The sequence below is a fragment of the Pan troglodytes genome, chromosome 2 (assembly GCF_028858775.2).
Source record: "Pan troglodytes isolate AG18354 chromosome 2, NHGRI_mPanTro3-v2.0_pri, whole genome shotgun sequence".
NCBI classification, from domain to species: Eukaryota; Metazoa; Chordata; class Mammalia; order Primates; family Hominidae; genus Pan; species Pan troglodytes.
The window spans coordinates 48582573-48598194 of NC_086015.1; the positions used below are offsets into that span (position 1 = coordinate 48582573).

At 42.7% G+C, this 15622-nt stretch overlaps 1 protein-coding gene across 2 annotated transcripts; it reads left to right on the forward strand.

Annotated features, from left to right (window-relative positions):
• Positions 1 to 444: 444 nt before the first annotated feature.
• ZNF660 (zinc finger protein 660) lies at positions 445 to 15331 on the forward strand. Of its 2 annotated transcripts, XM_016940864.4 has the most exons (3): positions 451 to 628; positions 1726 to 1834; positions 9656 to 15331. In XM_016940864.4, exon 3 carries the CDS (start codon positions 9835 to 9837, stop codon positions 10828 to 10830), a length of 996 nt encoding a protein of 331 aa, XP_016796353.1. In that variant the 5' UTR covers positions 451 to 628; positions 1726 to 1834; positions 9656 to 9834; the 3' UTR covers positions 10831 to 15331. The 2 variants fall into 2 exon arrangements, with proteins under 2 accessions (XP_016796355.1, XP_016796353.1); XM_016940866.4 differs by lacking the exon at positions 1726 to 1834 and having other exon boundaries at positions 445 to 628; positions 9656 to 11518.
• Positions 15332 to 15622: the final 291 nt, after the last annotated feature.

Consider the following 15622-nt stretch of genomic DNA (forward strand, 5'->3'; position numbering starts at 1 on the left):
CCCTTACTCCCTCTCTCCCCTTACTACTACGTTCTACATATTTATTTATCATTGTCTCCTTGACTTGAATGTAAACTCAATGGGGCAGAGAGTTCATTTTCTTCACTACTGTATCCGCAGCGCCTGGAACAGTGAGTGACATAGTAGGCACCCAAAACGTCTTTTCATATGCTGCCAATAAACCATAGCTGATCCTGGCTTTGAGGCTGAATGACCCAGATCTGTGGAAGGAAAGATGACCTCTCTGCTCAGCGACCGGAGCTGGGGGTGTAACTTTAGGGAGTCTCAGCCTGAGGCTGGCAGCCTGGCCACCCAGTTGCTCGGTCTCTTTCCGCCCTAACCAAGCCCCCTGCCCAGTTTCCACCACTTCCAGGGCCCTCCTCACATTGGCTGAAGTCGCCAAGCCCTTCCATCCAATGATAGGGCAAAGCCCGGAAGGGAGGCAGGGCCAGAGCGTCGGCCGACCGCGCGGGGCTTCTGAGGGGCGGGGGGACTCCAGCCCGCGGGCACAGAGATGTGGAAACCTCACGAAGCCTAGAAGGGCCGGAGGGACAGGCTGGGAGTTAGCTGGGAGCTGCTGACGCAGTTCCTTCTGCGCTTTGTTCAAGATGTGGGTCTGGCGCTTTCGGTGAGGGGTGCTCTACAGTCTGGCGTGGGGGGTCGGGCCGGGTTCTGGGAGCGTGTGGGAGACGCAAGCCAGGAGGCCAGGGCTCCTCTGCGGCTGCCCGCTGCTGAGATGGGCGCGGCAGCCAAGGGGTCGTTGTGGGCCTCCCCTTTCTCTCGTTCAGTGCTGCCCCTTTGTCTTGGGTCTAGTCTCCGACTCCTCGTAGCTGCTCGCTTGGACCAGGCTGGCTGTGGTGACAGCACTGTGTCGTCCCCGCTCCTAGGCAGTGGGCCGTCCGGGTAGTAGCGGTCGAGTCCCGCCTAGGCTCTCAGGACTCCACAGCCCCTGAGTATTTGACTCAAATCACCAGTCCAATATCCCTCCCGTTACCAGTGAGGAACCTGGGGCCCAGAGAAGAGGACGGAGTCTTGCCCAAGGTTACTCATTCATTCATTGATTCATTCAACAAATATTTATTGAGCACTAACCCAGTAGTGTGCTAGGTCCTGGGGTTATGGTTGTGTACAGGACAGAACTAAATTCTAGTAGGGGAGAAATGAAACAAACTTCAAGGGTTAGAAGCAGAGCCTGGGGATCTGGAGGGGGAAACACAAAACATATTTGAGGCTTAGTAATCCTAAGAAATGGGTAAACAGAAAAAAGGAACATTCTTTTTCTAGTGCTCTTTTAAAGCCTTGTTTCTTTCTGTCTTCCTAAAGACACTTGACTCAGCAAAGTTCTCCCTCTCATCCCCCTTGTGCAGACTTTCTGTGGAAAGCTGGATTGCAAGGAAGTTCTCCACTGCATTGTATTTTGCAGTTAGATGAGAATATGGAAGCTTTTAGATATCAATGGAGCAGGTGAAAAGGGGAGGCTGTGGTGTGATGGAATTAGGATTTCCTGAAGACACAGAAGGCTTTTTAATCACTCACTAGCTATAGGACCTTGGGCAAGTCGTTCAATCCCTGGGAGCTTCATTCCCTCATCTTTACACTGGAAATGATCCTTCTTACTGCCCACAGTTCTATAGGAAGGGAAGTTACCCAAAGATGGGACACTGCCCTGAGTGTCCACTTGGAATTCAGGGCTCAGAGAACTCAGTCATTTATATCTGTTTACAGTGACTCAAGACCCTCTTAGGAACTTCTTCACTGAACTCAAGGTGGAGATCAGGCAAGATCTGTGCTGTGCAGATCCTTTGGATTGAGGCTGCTGTGCACAGGAATATGGGTGAGTCATTCCATTCTCTCCTGGGCAGGTGAGGCCTAGATTGTGAAGTTAGTCTGGGCACAGGAATCCTGCTTGTGGGCACCAGGGTTGAAAGGGAGCTTCTCTCAGTGGTATTTATCAAACAGGAGAAAAGCACTGAAGTGGGCAGGGGGCCTCTGGACCTTGAGGAGTAGAGTTTTGTTTCAGATGGGAATAAGGGTGATGTAGTAGAACTCAAAATTGGGTGTCATGGGACTTGGATTTGAGTCCCAGCTTTCCTCTAAGTTCCAAGTTTTCCTTCTGTACATTTGGATATAAGACTGGATAGACTGGGAGGTTCCTTCCAGCTCTGACATACTGAGAGTCTCTGAATAGTGGGACTAGGTCAATCTCTTAGGGAATTTAGTCCCTGGGATGACTCTGTTGAGACAGAATTGCCAAGAATGCAAATACACCATTATGGTGTTTCCCAGATAATATGAAGCACAAAAAGGACAAACATGTAGAGGAGGGATGGTAGTAGTGATGTGCGGATTTGGCTCTCAGCATCCCTATGTGCACTCCAGGTGTTAGAATCTTAAACTTGTTTAATTTACCATTTCAAATCAAACAACGCTGACTGAGCCCTCTCTGTGTCAGACACCGTGTGGTATCTACAGGCAAATCTCATGGGATCTGCTCTCTGAGGGCATAGAGCTTAATGTATACATTTGAGGATGGACACAGACATACACACAAGCAATTCCAGTATAAGGCAAACTCTATTTTATAGATTTGTTATGGCATTTTTTGGAATACAGAAATTTTTATGTGTCAGATATATAAGCTTTTTCACATGGTGTTAGCCTTTCCCTTGAGGCTTAGGCCTTTCTTCTAATTCTTTTTTTTTTCTTGCAATGTTTACATTTCACTTATCCATCCCTTGAATTTATTTTCAGGTATTTCCTCTTATTCCTTACTCCACTGCACCTAATCAATAACCAAGAACCATGTAACCATTGCTTAGAGGGACTTGAACAGGCAGATGATGCTGGTGAATTAAAGGAAGACAGCCTCCAAGTAAAGCCTCTCTCTCTCTCTCTCTCTCTCTCTCAATAGGATTCTACCCTTTATGTATTTTTCACAGCCTGAAATGGATGGTGGTCCTAGGATTAGAACACTTACCTACCAGTCTCAGAGATTTGTGGGTTAGAGATCTGCAGGGCCTTATCAGTCCTCATACATTCACTGGCTGTCTGAGATTTTGCTTTTCTGTACAGTTGCCTAGATACCCCTAGTGTCCTACTGGCCTGTGGCCTCATGTTTCCCTCCAAACTTCTCCAGCCAAGACCCTACTTCCTTAGTACCTAGGAATTCTTCCAGGATTTCTGAGGGAATTTCTTATCCAGTCAGACAGAAGGGAGCAAATAGGTTTCTTTTTGATCAAACTCTCCTCATTTGGCCCTCTTTGATCTCCTGTCTGGTCCTGCTTCCTCCTCAGCTCCTCCATCACCACCCTGGGCTTTCTTACAGTGCATCGCTGTGCATTTCTCTTTCTCCCTACCTGCCCCTTTGTGTTAGGCTATTCTTGTGTTGCTATAAAGAAATACCAGCCGGGCGCGGTGGCTCACGCCTGCAATCCCAGCACTTTGGGAGGCTGAGGTGGGCAGATCACCTGAGGTTGGGAGTTTGAGACCAGCCTGACCAACATGGAGAAACCCCATCTCTACTAAAAATACAAAAAATTAGCTGGGCGTGGTGGCACATGCCTGTAATCCCAGCTACTCGGGAGGCTGAGGCAGAGGAATCACTTGAACCTGGGAGGCAGAGGTTGTAGTGAGCTGAGATCACGCCATTGCACTCCAGCCTAGGCAACAAGAGCGAAACTTCGTCTCAGAAAAAAAGAAAGAAAGAAAGAAAGAAATACCTGTGACTGGGTAAATTGTAAAGAAAAGAGTTTAAATTGATTCACTGTTCTGCAGGCTGTACAGGAAGCATGGTGCCAGCATCTGTTCAGTTTCTGGGGAGGCCTCAGGAAGCTTTTACTCATGGTGGAAAGTAAAGTAGGAGGAGGCAGAGCATGGAGAGAGTAGGAGCAAGAGCAAGGCAGAGGGATACCACACACTTTTAAACAACATGATCTCACGAGAACTCACTATCACAAGGACAGAACCAAGAGGATGACGATAAGCCATTTATGAGAAATCTAACCCCGTGATCCAGTCACCTCCCAACGGGCCCACCTCCAACATAGAAGATTACATTTCAGTGTGAGATTTGGAAGGAACATCTAAATGATATCACTTTTCTAACCCAAATCCCTTTCTCAGTAAGCTTATCTGTTTTTTTATTTTTTTAATGTATTTATTTATTTTGAGACAAGTTCTCACTGTCTCCCAGGCTGGAGTGTGGCGGCATGATCATAGCTCCCTGCAGCCTCGACCTACCTCAGCCTCCCAAGTAGCTGGGACCACAGGCATATGCCACCACACCTGGCTCACTTTTTAAAATATTTTTATCCAGGCTGATCAAACACCTGGGCTCAGGCAGTCCTCCCACCTCACCCTACCAAAGTGCTGGGATTATAGGAGTGAGCCACCGTGCCCGACCCTCAGTAAGTTTATACATTTTCATGACTCCCTCTGTCCTCTCTGTCTTATCATTCTCAAATTTGCCTTCGTGATATATTCCTCTTCACCTTGTCTAAAATGTTTCTGTGTGTCCCCATCTTGCTTAGTGACACTACCATTCTTGGTATTCAGACATGGATCTGATGACCTTGGATTGTTTCCTTCAGTCCATCCTCTGTATTCAAAGGAACATGGATGTGTGCGTTATACATCTGGATGCATTCCTGAAAATAGCTAGACTTCATTGTTCTCTGTTCTCTCATCTTGGATTAGGGTCTTGCTATCTTATTCATTTGTTCATTCATTCAACAAACGTTTATTGGGTACCTACAACGTGTCAGACCCTCCAGTGTTCACCTGTACTGCATTACTAGTGTTGCCTCCTAATTCATTTCCCTTCCTCTTTTCTTTTTAACCCCCTCTAATCCATCTGGGCTAATCTTCCTAAAGAGTTCTTATCCTAATTTCACTTTTGGGTAGGATAATGCAAAATTTATTGTCCAAACGGGGATACTGTTGTGAGTTAAGGGAACCATTATTAAATATGATACTGGGATAGTAGGCTTAAACTAGCACTATTCTGGGAAAACCAGGATATATGATTGCCCTACTTGACATCTCTTGGATTCTTTACTTTCTGTTTCCCTCAATTTACTCCCCATGTGTTATCCCAGCTGCCTCTCTCCTCTGTTTTCCATTTCATTAAGCTGAGAGAAACGTGAATGTTCTGGGAGGTGGTAGTGGAGGAACTATGGGAACTAGGGGAAGTGCATGGTAATGCTTGAAAAACTGTATTGTTAAGTGAGAAAAAGAAGGAAAATAACAAGAGAATAGCAAGGTACAAAAAAGAATATAGAATGGAGAAAGAAAATTAAGGATAGATTTCACTCTTCTGTTTAGCACTGGTTTCCCTTTGACCATCAGTTTATATCCATATTTTTCATCTTGTAATTTCAGTATTCTGGTTGGAATCACTTCAGGCAGCTTGATTCTTTCTTCATTTGTTAATTCCAACAACAAAAAATGTTGAGCGCTTACCATGTGCCTGGGACTGTGGTAGTGCTAGGAATACAGGGTAAGCAGGACGGACAAAATCCCTGCCTACATGAAGTTTATATAATATTATGATCTCCCATTTATTTTCATGTATACCAACCCTGTGCCTTTTTTTTTTTTTTTTTGAGAAAACACTGCTTATTCTCCAGGGCTCAGCCTAAATTCTGCCTTTTTAAAATGCTTTTCTCCATCATTCCATGCCTTAGTAATTGCTCCCTCCCTCCCCTAGTCCTCTTCATCTCCTGCTTGCGTACATCGTAAATTTGAATTTGCTCTCTTATTGTTTTTCCATACTACTCCATTGTAAGCTCTTTAAGGGAAGTATGCTATTTCATGCTTGTATTAGTGTGCTTGGGTTACCATAACAAAATGCCATAAACTGAGTGGCTTAAACAACAGAAACTTATTTTCTCACAGTTCTGCAGCCTATAAGTGTGAGATCCATGTGCCTCGCCATTTTGGTTTCTGGTAGGGGGCTCTCATCCTGTCTTGTAGCTGGCCATCTTCTTACTATGTATTCTCATGGCCTTTATGTGTATGTGTGTGGAGAGAGGGAGAGCATGTAAGAGAACTTTCTTGTGTTTCTTTTTATAAGGACACTAATTCTGTTGGATCAGGGCCCACCCTTATGACCTCATTTAACCTTAATTATCTCCTTAGAGGCCCCATCTCCAAATACAGTCACATTGGGGGTTAGAGCTTTAACATACAAATGTTAGGGGGACACAAACATTCAGTCCATGACAATGCTTCTTTAAATTTTCCCTGTGTTAGACCCAGAACAGGGATATATACAGAGTAGGGTGCTCATTAGTTATGAATTTAAGAAAGGTATGAAAAAAAGCCAAGTTCCAGAGAAGATTAGAAATTGAAAAGAAATTCAGAAAAAACTATCTACTTTCTCACAGAACTTTGAAGGTGAGTTCACTTGCTCTACTGCTCTGCATTGCAGTCCCCTGGCTTTGCACTGTTTTCTCCACCTGCTTCATCCTTAATGATTAGGAGAGGTAGCAGCAGCTGGATGTGAGTGAGCCCAGGACCCTGGCAAGAATCCACCCTCCCTCACCATTCTCTCTTCCTACCCTTCTTATCTTGGGCATGAGTTTGTGTGTATGTGCCTGTGTATGGAATCAGTGGCCACCCGCATTTCTGAGATGTGAACTCGAATATGTGCAGTTATCTTTTTGCCAGTCTCGAGTACCACCATTTGCTATCTTCCTTCTCCAGAAAGTGTGGCTCCATTTATCAGAAAGCTATGGGACATGGAAATTGGTCAAACTTTTTTTTTTGAGACAAAGTCTTGCTCTGTTGCCCAGGCTGAAGTGTAGTGGCATAATCAGGGCTCACTGCAGCCTGGATCTCCTGGGCTCAAGCAATCCTCTCACCTCAGCCTCCTGAGTAATTGGGACTACAGGTGCACACCACCATGCCTAGCTAATTTTTAAATTCTTTGTAGAGATGTAGTCTCCCTGTCTTACCCTGGCCGGTCTCAAACTTTTGGGCCCAAGTGATCCTCCCGCCTCAGCCTTGCAAAGTGCTGAGATTATAGACATGTGCCACCATGCTCAGCCCATCAAACTTTTTTGAATAGCAACAAGCAATACTGCACAACAGTTGCACTCCTTCTGACCCAATTAACTCATTTGTGGAACTTTTGTCCTAGGAATATATTTTAATAGGAAGAAAATTTTGTGTGTATAAAGAGATTATGATAGCATTATTGATAGTAGTTAACTTCAAGGAACAACAGAAATGTCCAACACTAGCAAAATGGTAGGTAAATTACAAGGAATTTAATGATCATATGAAGATTAAATAGCAATGTGGAAAAATGTGCATTAAAAAATTAAGTGGAGGCTGGGCACAGTGGTTCACGCCTGTAATCCCAGCACTTTGGGAGGCCGAGGCAGGTGGATCACCTGAGGTCAGGAGTTCAAGGCCAGCCTGGCCAACATGGCGAAATACCATTTCTACTTAAAAAATACAAAGACTAGCCAGGCGTGGTGGCAGACGCCTGTAATCCCAGCTACTCAGGAGGGTGAGGCAGGGAGAATTGCTTGAACCCAGGAGGCGGAGGTTGTAGTGAGTGGAGATTGCACCACTGCACTCTAGTCTGGGCGACAGAGCGAGCCTCCGTCTCAAAAAAAAAAAAAAAATTGTGAGGCAGGGATTAGGGAGATGTTGGTCAAAGGATACAAAAATTCTGTTAGGAGGAATAATTTCAGGAAATCTATTGTATAACATGGTAATTATAGTTAATATCAACATATTTAGACTTGAAAAGTGCTAAGAGAGATTTTAAATGTTCTTACCATGAAAAAATAATAAGTATGTGAAGTAATGGATATGTTAATTAGCTTGATTTACCTGTTCCATGTGTAAACATTTATAAAAACATGTTGTATGCCATAAATATATATACTTTTTTATCAACTAAAAAATAAATGAACTGCAAGAAGTAGGATGCAAAATAATATCTACCATATATTTAATTGTCTAACAGTATACATATGGGCAAGTCTATAAAGGAGCATAGTCATGTGTTAGTATCATGTAGTTATCTTTTTGCTTTCTTTTACATCCCAACTCCCTCTAAGGTCTGCCATGGTTACCTGTCAGAGTTTCACGTCAAACCAGTTGGGAAATTCCTCCTTATTCTGATGTTTGGTTTCATGTATTGGTACCTCTTGGTTATGCTGCCCCTACTCTGACGCTTTTGCCATCCTTAGATACTTTACTATTATGCCATACAAGATCCTATCAGAGTTTCATCTGCCATGCTTTAACTAACCTTCTTTCCCAATTTAGCCTCTCAGACTCACCCCTTAAGTAGTCTCAGTCTGTCAGAGTGACAGCATGGTGAAAAGCAGACAGACTACACTTGCATGTAAAACTGGATCCAACTGGCCAGGCGTGGTGGCTCACGCCTGTAATCCTAGCACTTTGGGAGGCCAAGGCAGGTGGATCACGAGGTCAGGAGATCGAGACCATCCTGGCTAACACAGTGAAACCCCGTCTCTACTAAAAATACAAAAAATTAGCCAGGCGTGGTGGCGGGCGCCTGTAGCCCCAGCTACTTGGGAGGCTGAAGCAGGAGAACGGCATGAACCTGGGAGGCGGAGCTTGCAGTGAGCCGAGATCGTGCCACTGCACTCCAGCCTGGGCGACAGAGTGAGACTCCGTCTCAGAAAAAAAAAAAAAACTGGGTCCAACTATAGGCCAGCCCCTGTGAAGTAGGCTATGATGTGACTAGGCTCAATATTGGAAGAATTGTGTCACCACTTAACAAGATAGGGTTTACCTGCAAGGATGTAGACTGGGGTCTAGTACCTGGACCTTGAGCAAAAGATGAAATCCTACTCACAACCTAAGACAGAATCCTAGTTGCTATTCTATAATACCATTTTGAGCACCTTTTACATACTGGCCACAGTATCACTAGTACTAGGGGAATAGGTTAGCAAGAACTAAAAGCCAAACTGAACTAAAGTTTAGTCATCTTTCAGTTCACTTTTTCTAGGACCAGATTATAGTTGAGCCTGCCATTAGGAGTTAGATGGCTCTAAGCTGGGTGCGGTGGCTCATGCCTGTAATCCCAGCACTTTGGGAGGCTGAGGCAGGTGGATCACCTGAGGTCAGGAGTTCAAGACCAGCCTGGCCAACATACTGAAACCCCATCTCTGCTAAAAATACAAAAAATTAGCTGGGTGTGGTGGCGGGCGCCTCTAATCCCAGTTACTCGGGAGGCTGAGGCAGGAGAATCGCTTGAACCTGGGAAGCGGAGGTTGCAGTGAGCCGAGATCGTGCCATTGCACTCCAGCCGGGGCAACAAGAGTGAAACTCCATCTCAAAAAAAAAAAAAAAAAAAAAAAAAAAGGAGTTAGATGGCTCCAATTCAGGGAGTAGAGGATGAGGCAGGAAGGAACTAGGGTAGATTTTATACGATTCATTGCTTATTCTGATGCTGGACCTGCTGGGCTCCCCTCAGTCCCTGGCTTTCCATAAGCCTTTACATTGGCCTCTATGTTTAACTTCATTTTTGTCATCTTTTTGATCTGTTCCCCTGCCCTTGAACACTTAACCCTTCCATATGTCTACCACATCTTGTCCGTGGATAGATCTCCTTCCTCTGGTACAGAGAATAGGTGACATGTGCAATTTCTGTTTCTCCTGTCAGATGGTGAAACTGGGACTGAGGAGGAGTTAATTCCAAAGCATCATTCCTGAAAAATCAGAATCATACATACTTCAAGAGAATTCCACAGAGACGTTGCCCAGGAAGTCAAAATTTAGAAGGCTCCTCTGAAGGGAAAGAGAAGACTAGAGAGGACACTGGTATGTTCCAAGCAGGAGAAAATGAGGAGAAAGACAAGAAATTTCAATCATAAGACAGTTAAAGACAATAAAGTACTCACAGAAGGGAGTGACCAAGAATCTGAAAAAGACAATAGTCAGTGCTGTGACCCTGCAACAAATGAGAGAGTTCAGGCTGAAAAGAGACAGTATGTATGTACTGAGTGTGGGAAAGCCTTTAGTCAGAGTGCAAACCTCACAGTACATGAGCGAATCCACACGGGAGAGAAACCCTATAAGTGTAAGGAGTGTGGAAAAGCTTTCAGTCATAGCTCTAACCTTGTTGTTCATCGGAGAATCCACACTGGACTGAAGCCCTATACATGCAGTGAATGTGGGAAATCTTTCAGTGGAAAGTCACATCTTATTCGGCACCAGGGAATCCACAGTGGGGAGAAAACTTATGAATGTAAAGAGTGTGGGAAAGCCTTTAGTCGGAGTTCGGGCCTTATATCACATCACAGAGTTCACACCGGAGAGAAGCCCTATACTTGTATTGAGTGTGGGAAAGCCTTTAGCCGTAGTTCAAACCTTACTCAACATCAGCGAATGCACAGAGGAAAAAAAGTTTACAAATGTAAGGAGTGTGGGAAAACATGTGGTTCTAATACAAAGATTATGGACCATCAGAGAATTCACACTGGAGAGAAGCCTTATGAATGTGATGAGTGTGGAAAAACTTTCATCTTAAGGAAAACTCTTAATGAACACCAGAGACTTCATCGTAGAGAGAAACCTTACAAATGTAATGAGTGTGGGAAGGCTTTTACTTCTAATCGAAACCTTGTTGATCATCAGAGAGTTCACACTGGAGAGAAACCCTATAAATGTAATGAATGTGGGAAAACCTTCAGGCAGACTTCTCAAGTTATTCTACACTTGAGAACCCACACTAAGGAGAAACCCTATAAATGCAGTGAGTGTGGGAAAGCCTATCGGTATAGTTCACAGCTTATTCAACACCAGAGGAAACATAATGAGGAGAAAGAAACCTCATAAATAACAAATATTGTGAGTAGTAGGGCTGACTGCTGCTTTTCTAAAAAGTAGTTCTTTAGTATCAACTTTAATTCTACTTCTAAGAATCATACTCTACTTCTAAGAAAATAATTAGAAGTAGACAAAGATTAATGAAAGGGATGTTCATGACAGCATCATATATGACTGAAAGAAGAAAACTAGATTTTCAACATTACAGGGTTGAAATGAATGATGAGCTATCCATATGATGGTTCTGCAGCCATTGTAAACATTTTTAAAGACAATTTAATGCCATGGGGAAATGATTTGGATAAGACGGAAGATAATGACATACAATCCAAAATTTAAAAAAATATTTATGCATAGGAAAAATAGAGAAGGAAGTAAACCAAAATGTTAACAGTGATCATCTCTGGGTGATAGAATTATAGGTGATTTCTATTTTCTTCTATATACTTTTCTATGCTTTCTAGATTTTCTACATGAGAATATACTAATTTTATATGCAAGAAAAAAAGCACAGTATTTTTTAAATGCAATGAAGACATGCTCATTTTCACTCAGCAGTGTTATGAAAGGCGCGTAGTATATAGAGCCCAAAGCCCTGGGATTGCACCCTGACACTGGCATTTAGCAGCAGTGGAACCGCGAGCAAGTCCCTTCCTTTTAGAGCGTGTTTCCTGTTAAGTAAAATCATAAACACCGATCCTTTGTCCTTTTTAGTTTTAAGACAAGCTGACTTTAGAGTTGTCAACAAAATATATAATGACACTGTTAGGTTACAAGAACACAGCAAAAATTCACTGAACCCTCCTTTCCCACAGTTCTGGAAGGATCTGCAGATGATGGAGAACTACCTAGGCTTCATCTTTTCAACATATGTCTACACAACCAGAAAAAAATGAAATTGAAACAATTGTAGACTCAAAAACTTCAGATACAGTCACCAATTAATATAAAACTAGTGGGAGACTCTGCCTTCACATGGTATATAGAGTTTAAAGGCTAAAAGTACAAACTTTGGGGTTGGAGAGATCCATGTTCTAACCCCAGTTCTACCATGAACTAGCTTGTCAGTTTTGGACAAGTCACTTAACTGCTCTGAGCCTCAGACCTGTGTGTAAAAAAGGAACAATTACCTACCTTACAAGGTTGTTGTGAGGATTAAGTGAGTAATGCATGAAATATATGATAAGCCAGACACGTGGTAAATGATAAAATCTTAAGTATAGGACATTGTAGCAGTGTTTCTAAACACTTTAGGGAGAGTGATTAAACAGAATTTTTGTGTAAGGTAGTACTTAGGATATTTTCAGATGTATTGAACAGAATACCAAGTACTAGCAGCCTAGACCTTAAGAACATTGATTGATTGCTTAAGGGGAATCTAGAGGTAAGCAGTGCTATGTTTGGTTTGGCAACTCAGCACTTCATCACACTTCTCTCTTAACTCCATAATTTTCAGCATATTGACTTTCATTTTTCATAACCTCATGGTGGCAAGACAGTGGCCACAGCTGCATCTTGCCTTCACACAACTCCTTCAGATTGGGAAGTGGAAAAGGAGCTGAGGCTTTCTCATCTGGTTTCTTCCTTTTGTCACTGAGAAAAATCCCTGAAGAAGGGAGGGAGAGGTGTTGAGCAATCAATACAACAGATGTTTTCTATCTTCCTCTGCCTTTCTTTATGACCAGCCCTCCTTGAAGGTCTTAGCCCATCTTCCACCAATATTTAAAACATTTTAAGTGCTTAGCTCAAAGTCAATCTGAAACACTTAGAATCTCCCTATTTTTAACTCAGCCATTCCTCTGTGTATACAGTGAATCCCTAAGCCCACTGCTATCTGTCTTATGCACATAGTGAATTAGTGTTTGGGGAATTTTTGATAATATGTTATTTAATTCTCCCACTATTATACAAGAAAATTGAGTGTCATTGAGGTTAGGTGACTGGCTAGTAAGTTGTCGGAGCCAGGATTTGAGCTCAGATCTGACTTTGAAATTCATGCTTTCTTCATTATACCAAAGTGCCTCTGCCCACCATGGTGGTTCTGTATGTGAGTGGAAGACCAGTTGGCGTTTTCCCAGGTAGCTGCCTCTATGAAAGGTGATTGTATCTAACAATTATTTGATATTCGACCATGGTTTTATAGGGAAGATGTTATCAGTGTTCTGTGAATGGGGTTTATGGCCTATCTCTGTACCTCATAATTTAGTTTTAAGGTATATATATTTCTTTCTTGCTGTTACTGGAAAGAAAGAAGTGAAGGGTGAAGGTTGTATATTTGTGTGAAAAAAAAATTACTGATTTTGTCCTATTTTGATAGGATAGTGGTTTGCACATAATTTGTGATATAATAGTCCTTTGCATGGTCATTCCAAGCAGGGTTTGGAAGGCCTGGAACAGATTTGTAGCATTCATGGGACAAGCCTGGTCTATCATTCCTGAGTGGAATTGTTGATGCTTTATATATTGCTGGGCAGATATTCTCTGACCAAAACATTTTTTCACCACCATGTCATAGTGCCTAAACTCTTTATTTAGATAGGCTTTCTTTTTTGTCTTAGAAGACTATGATCTTCAAGAGTATATCTCAAGGAAGGATATGATGCCATCTCATACCCAGAGATCTGAATATAGGAGAGCTTCATATTTCTTGCCCCAGGCAGGCGAGGATTATAGTCTCTTGAGGAGGCCATCACCCATCTTCTAGGCTAATACCTGCCTTGAGCTGTAGGAATAAACATTTGACAATGGGTTCCTGCATCCTTTCAGATAAACATTCAGCTATAATTTGAACTGATCACCCACCTTTCTCCGGGAGTCTCCCAGGGTTACCAACTTTTACCTCAGTCAGAGTTTAGGCATGCAGCTCTTACCATCCTTTCAAGCCCTTTCATAATATGCTCTGGAAACCAGGAACTGTCTCTTTTAATGTGCTTTCTTTTTCTTTCTTTTCTTTTTTTTTTTTTTTTTTTGAGACGGAATCTCGCACTGTCGCCCATGCTGGAGTGCAGTGGCGTGATCTCAGCTCTCAGCTCACCGCAACCTCCAGCTCCCAGGTTCAAGCAATTCTCCTGCCTCAGCCTCCCGAGTAGCTGAGATTACAGGCACCTGCCACCACACCCAGCTAATTTTTATATTTTTAATAGAGATAGGGTTTCACCATGTTGGCCAGGCTGATCTCGAACTCCTGACCTCACAAGATCCACCTGCCTCGGCCTCCCAAAGTGCTGGGATTATAGGCATGAGCCACCGCACCTGGCTTTATTTATGTGTGTATTTATTTATTTATTTATTTATGAGATGGAGTTTTGCTCTTGTCGCCCAGGCTGGAGTGCAATGGCGTGATATCGGCTCACTGCAACCTCTGCCTCCTGGGTTCAAGCGATTCTCCTGCCTCAGCCTCCCAAGTAGCTGGGATTACAGGTACCTGCCACCACACCTGGCTAATTTTTTGTATTTTTAGTAGAGACGGGGTTTTGCCATGTTGGTCAGGCTGGTCTTGAATGAATGTGTTTTCTTCACATTCTCGTTCCAATGGAAACCTGGCTGTTCCCCAAGGGCAGTGCTTACTCTGCATTCCACAATTGCTGGTTTATGTGTCTCTCAACTCGTGTACCTCTCTGTACTGCCATTTCTTCTCTCTTCTCCATCAGAAACTCAGCTCTAATCAGTCATGGTTGCATACACACGTAGTCCTAGGTACTCAGGAGGCTGAGGTGGGAGGATCACTTGAGCCCAGGAGTTCACTGTTACAGTGAGCTATGATCACAATTCTGCACTGCAGCCTAGGCCACGGAGCAAGACCCTGTCTCAAAAACAAAACAGTACAAAACAAAAAACCCACAAAAACCCAACCCAGTGCTTTTGAAATATATATCACTAAACTACTGTGTATTGCTCATTCTTGTTATTTGGTTTCTTGTCTACTCACATTTATTCACTTACAGTTTTAGTACCCTGAATATTCCTGAGGAATATAAAGAGGCAATAATTTTAGCCACAGACATCCTGGTTATATAGAATTGCTTCTGTGTAGAATAAAAATATATATGCTCTTTTTAGTTGAGAGGAAAATACGAAAATCTCATTTTATATAGCCTTGAGTAGAGGGCAATACGTAAGACAAAGAATTCTGCTTAGAGAGGAAAGTGTAGCCCTGGACTTAGAAATCTTTTTTCATAGATGGTGCGTCCTGTGTTAGGTATTACTTGGAAGAAAATTGAAGTAAAAAACAGCTTTAAGTAACTGAGTAATTAGGATTAATTAGTAGCTGTTGAATCTAAATCCCTTAAGACTAAATTTCATTGCAGCTCTGTACCCTCAGCAGGACTTCCTTTCTTGATTGTTTTTTCCATTTAATATAAAATTTAAAAGATGCCCATATTGTCAGTTGTTTTTAGTCGCCAGACTGTCTTTAATAGCCTCTGATGTTATAAAACTGGAGTCATGAAATTGTTTTGCAGGAAGTAGTGATAATTCCTTCAATAAACATCTGCTATTCTTATAAATATCACTTTTTTTTTTCTTTTTGCTTACTTTCTTTGTTCAGAGTGGGAAAAAAATAGTTCAATCTGCTTTTCTTTAAGTAGCTATATTAGGGTTCTTTCTCCAGAGGGATGGAATGAATAGGATGTATGTATATATAAAAGAGATTTTACTAGGGAGAATTGGCTTAAGGCAAAGTCCCACCATAGGCCATCTGCAAGCTGGCAAAAGAGAAGCTGGTAGTGTGGCTCAGTCCAAGTCTGAAAGCCTCAAAACCAAGGAAACTAAAGTGCAGCCTCAGTCTGAGGCCAGAGGCCCT

Bases quoted from the DNA above. Each gene is read 5' to 3' on its own strand.
- ZNF660 (XM_016940866.4), top strand. From the start codon at position 9,835: ATGAGGAGAAAGACAAGAAATTTCAATCATAAGACAGTTAAAGACAAT.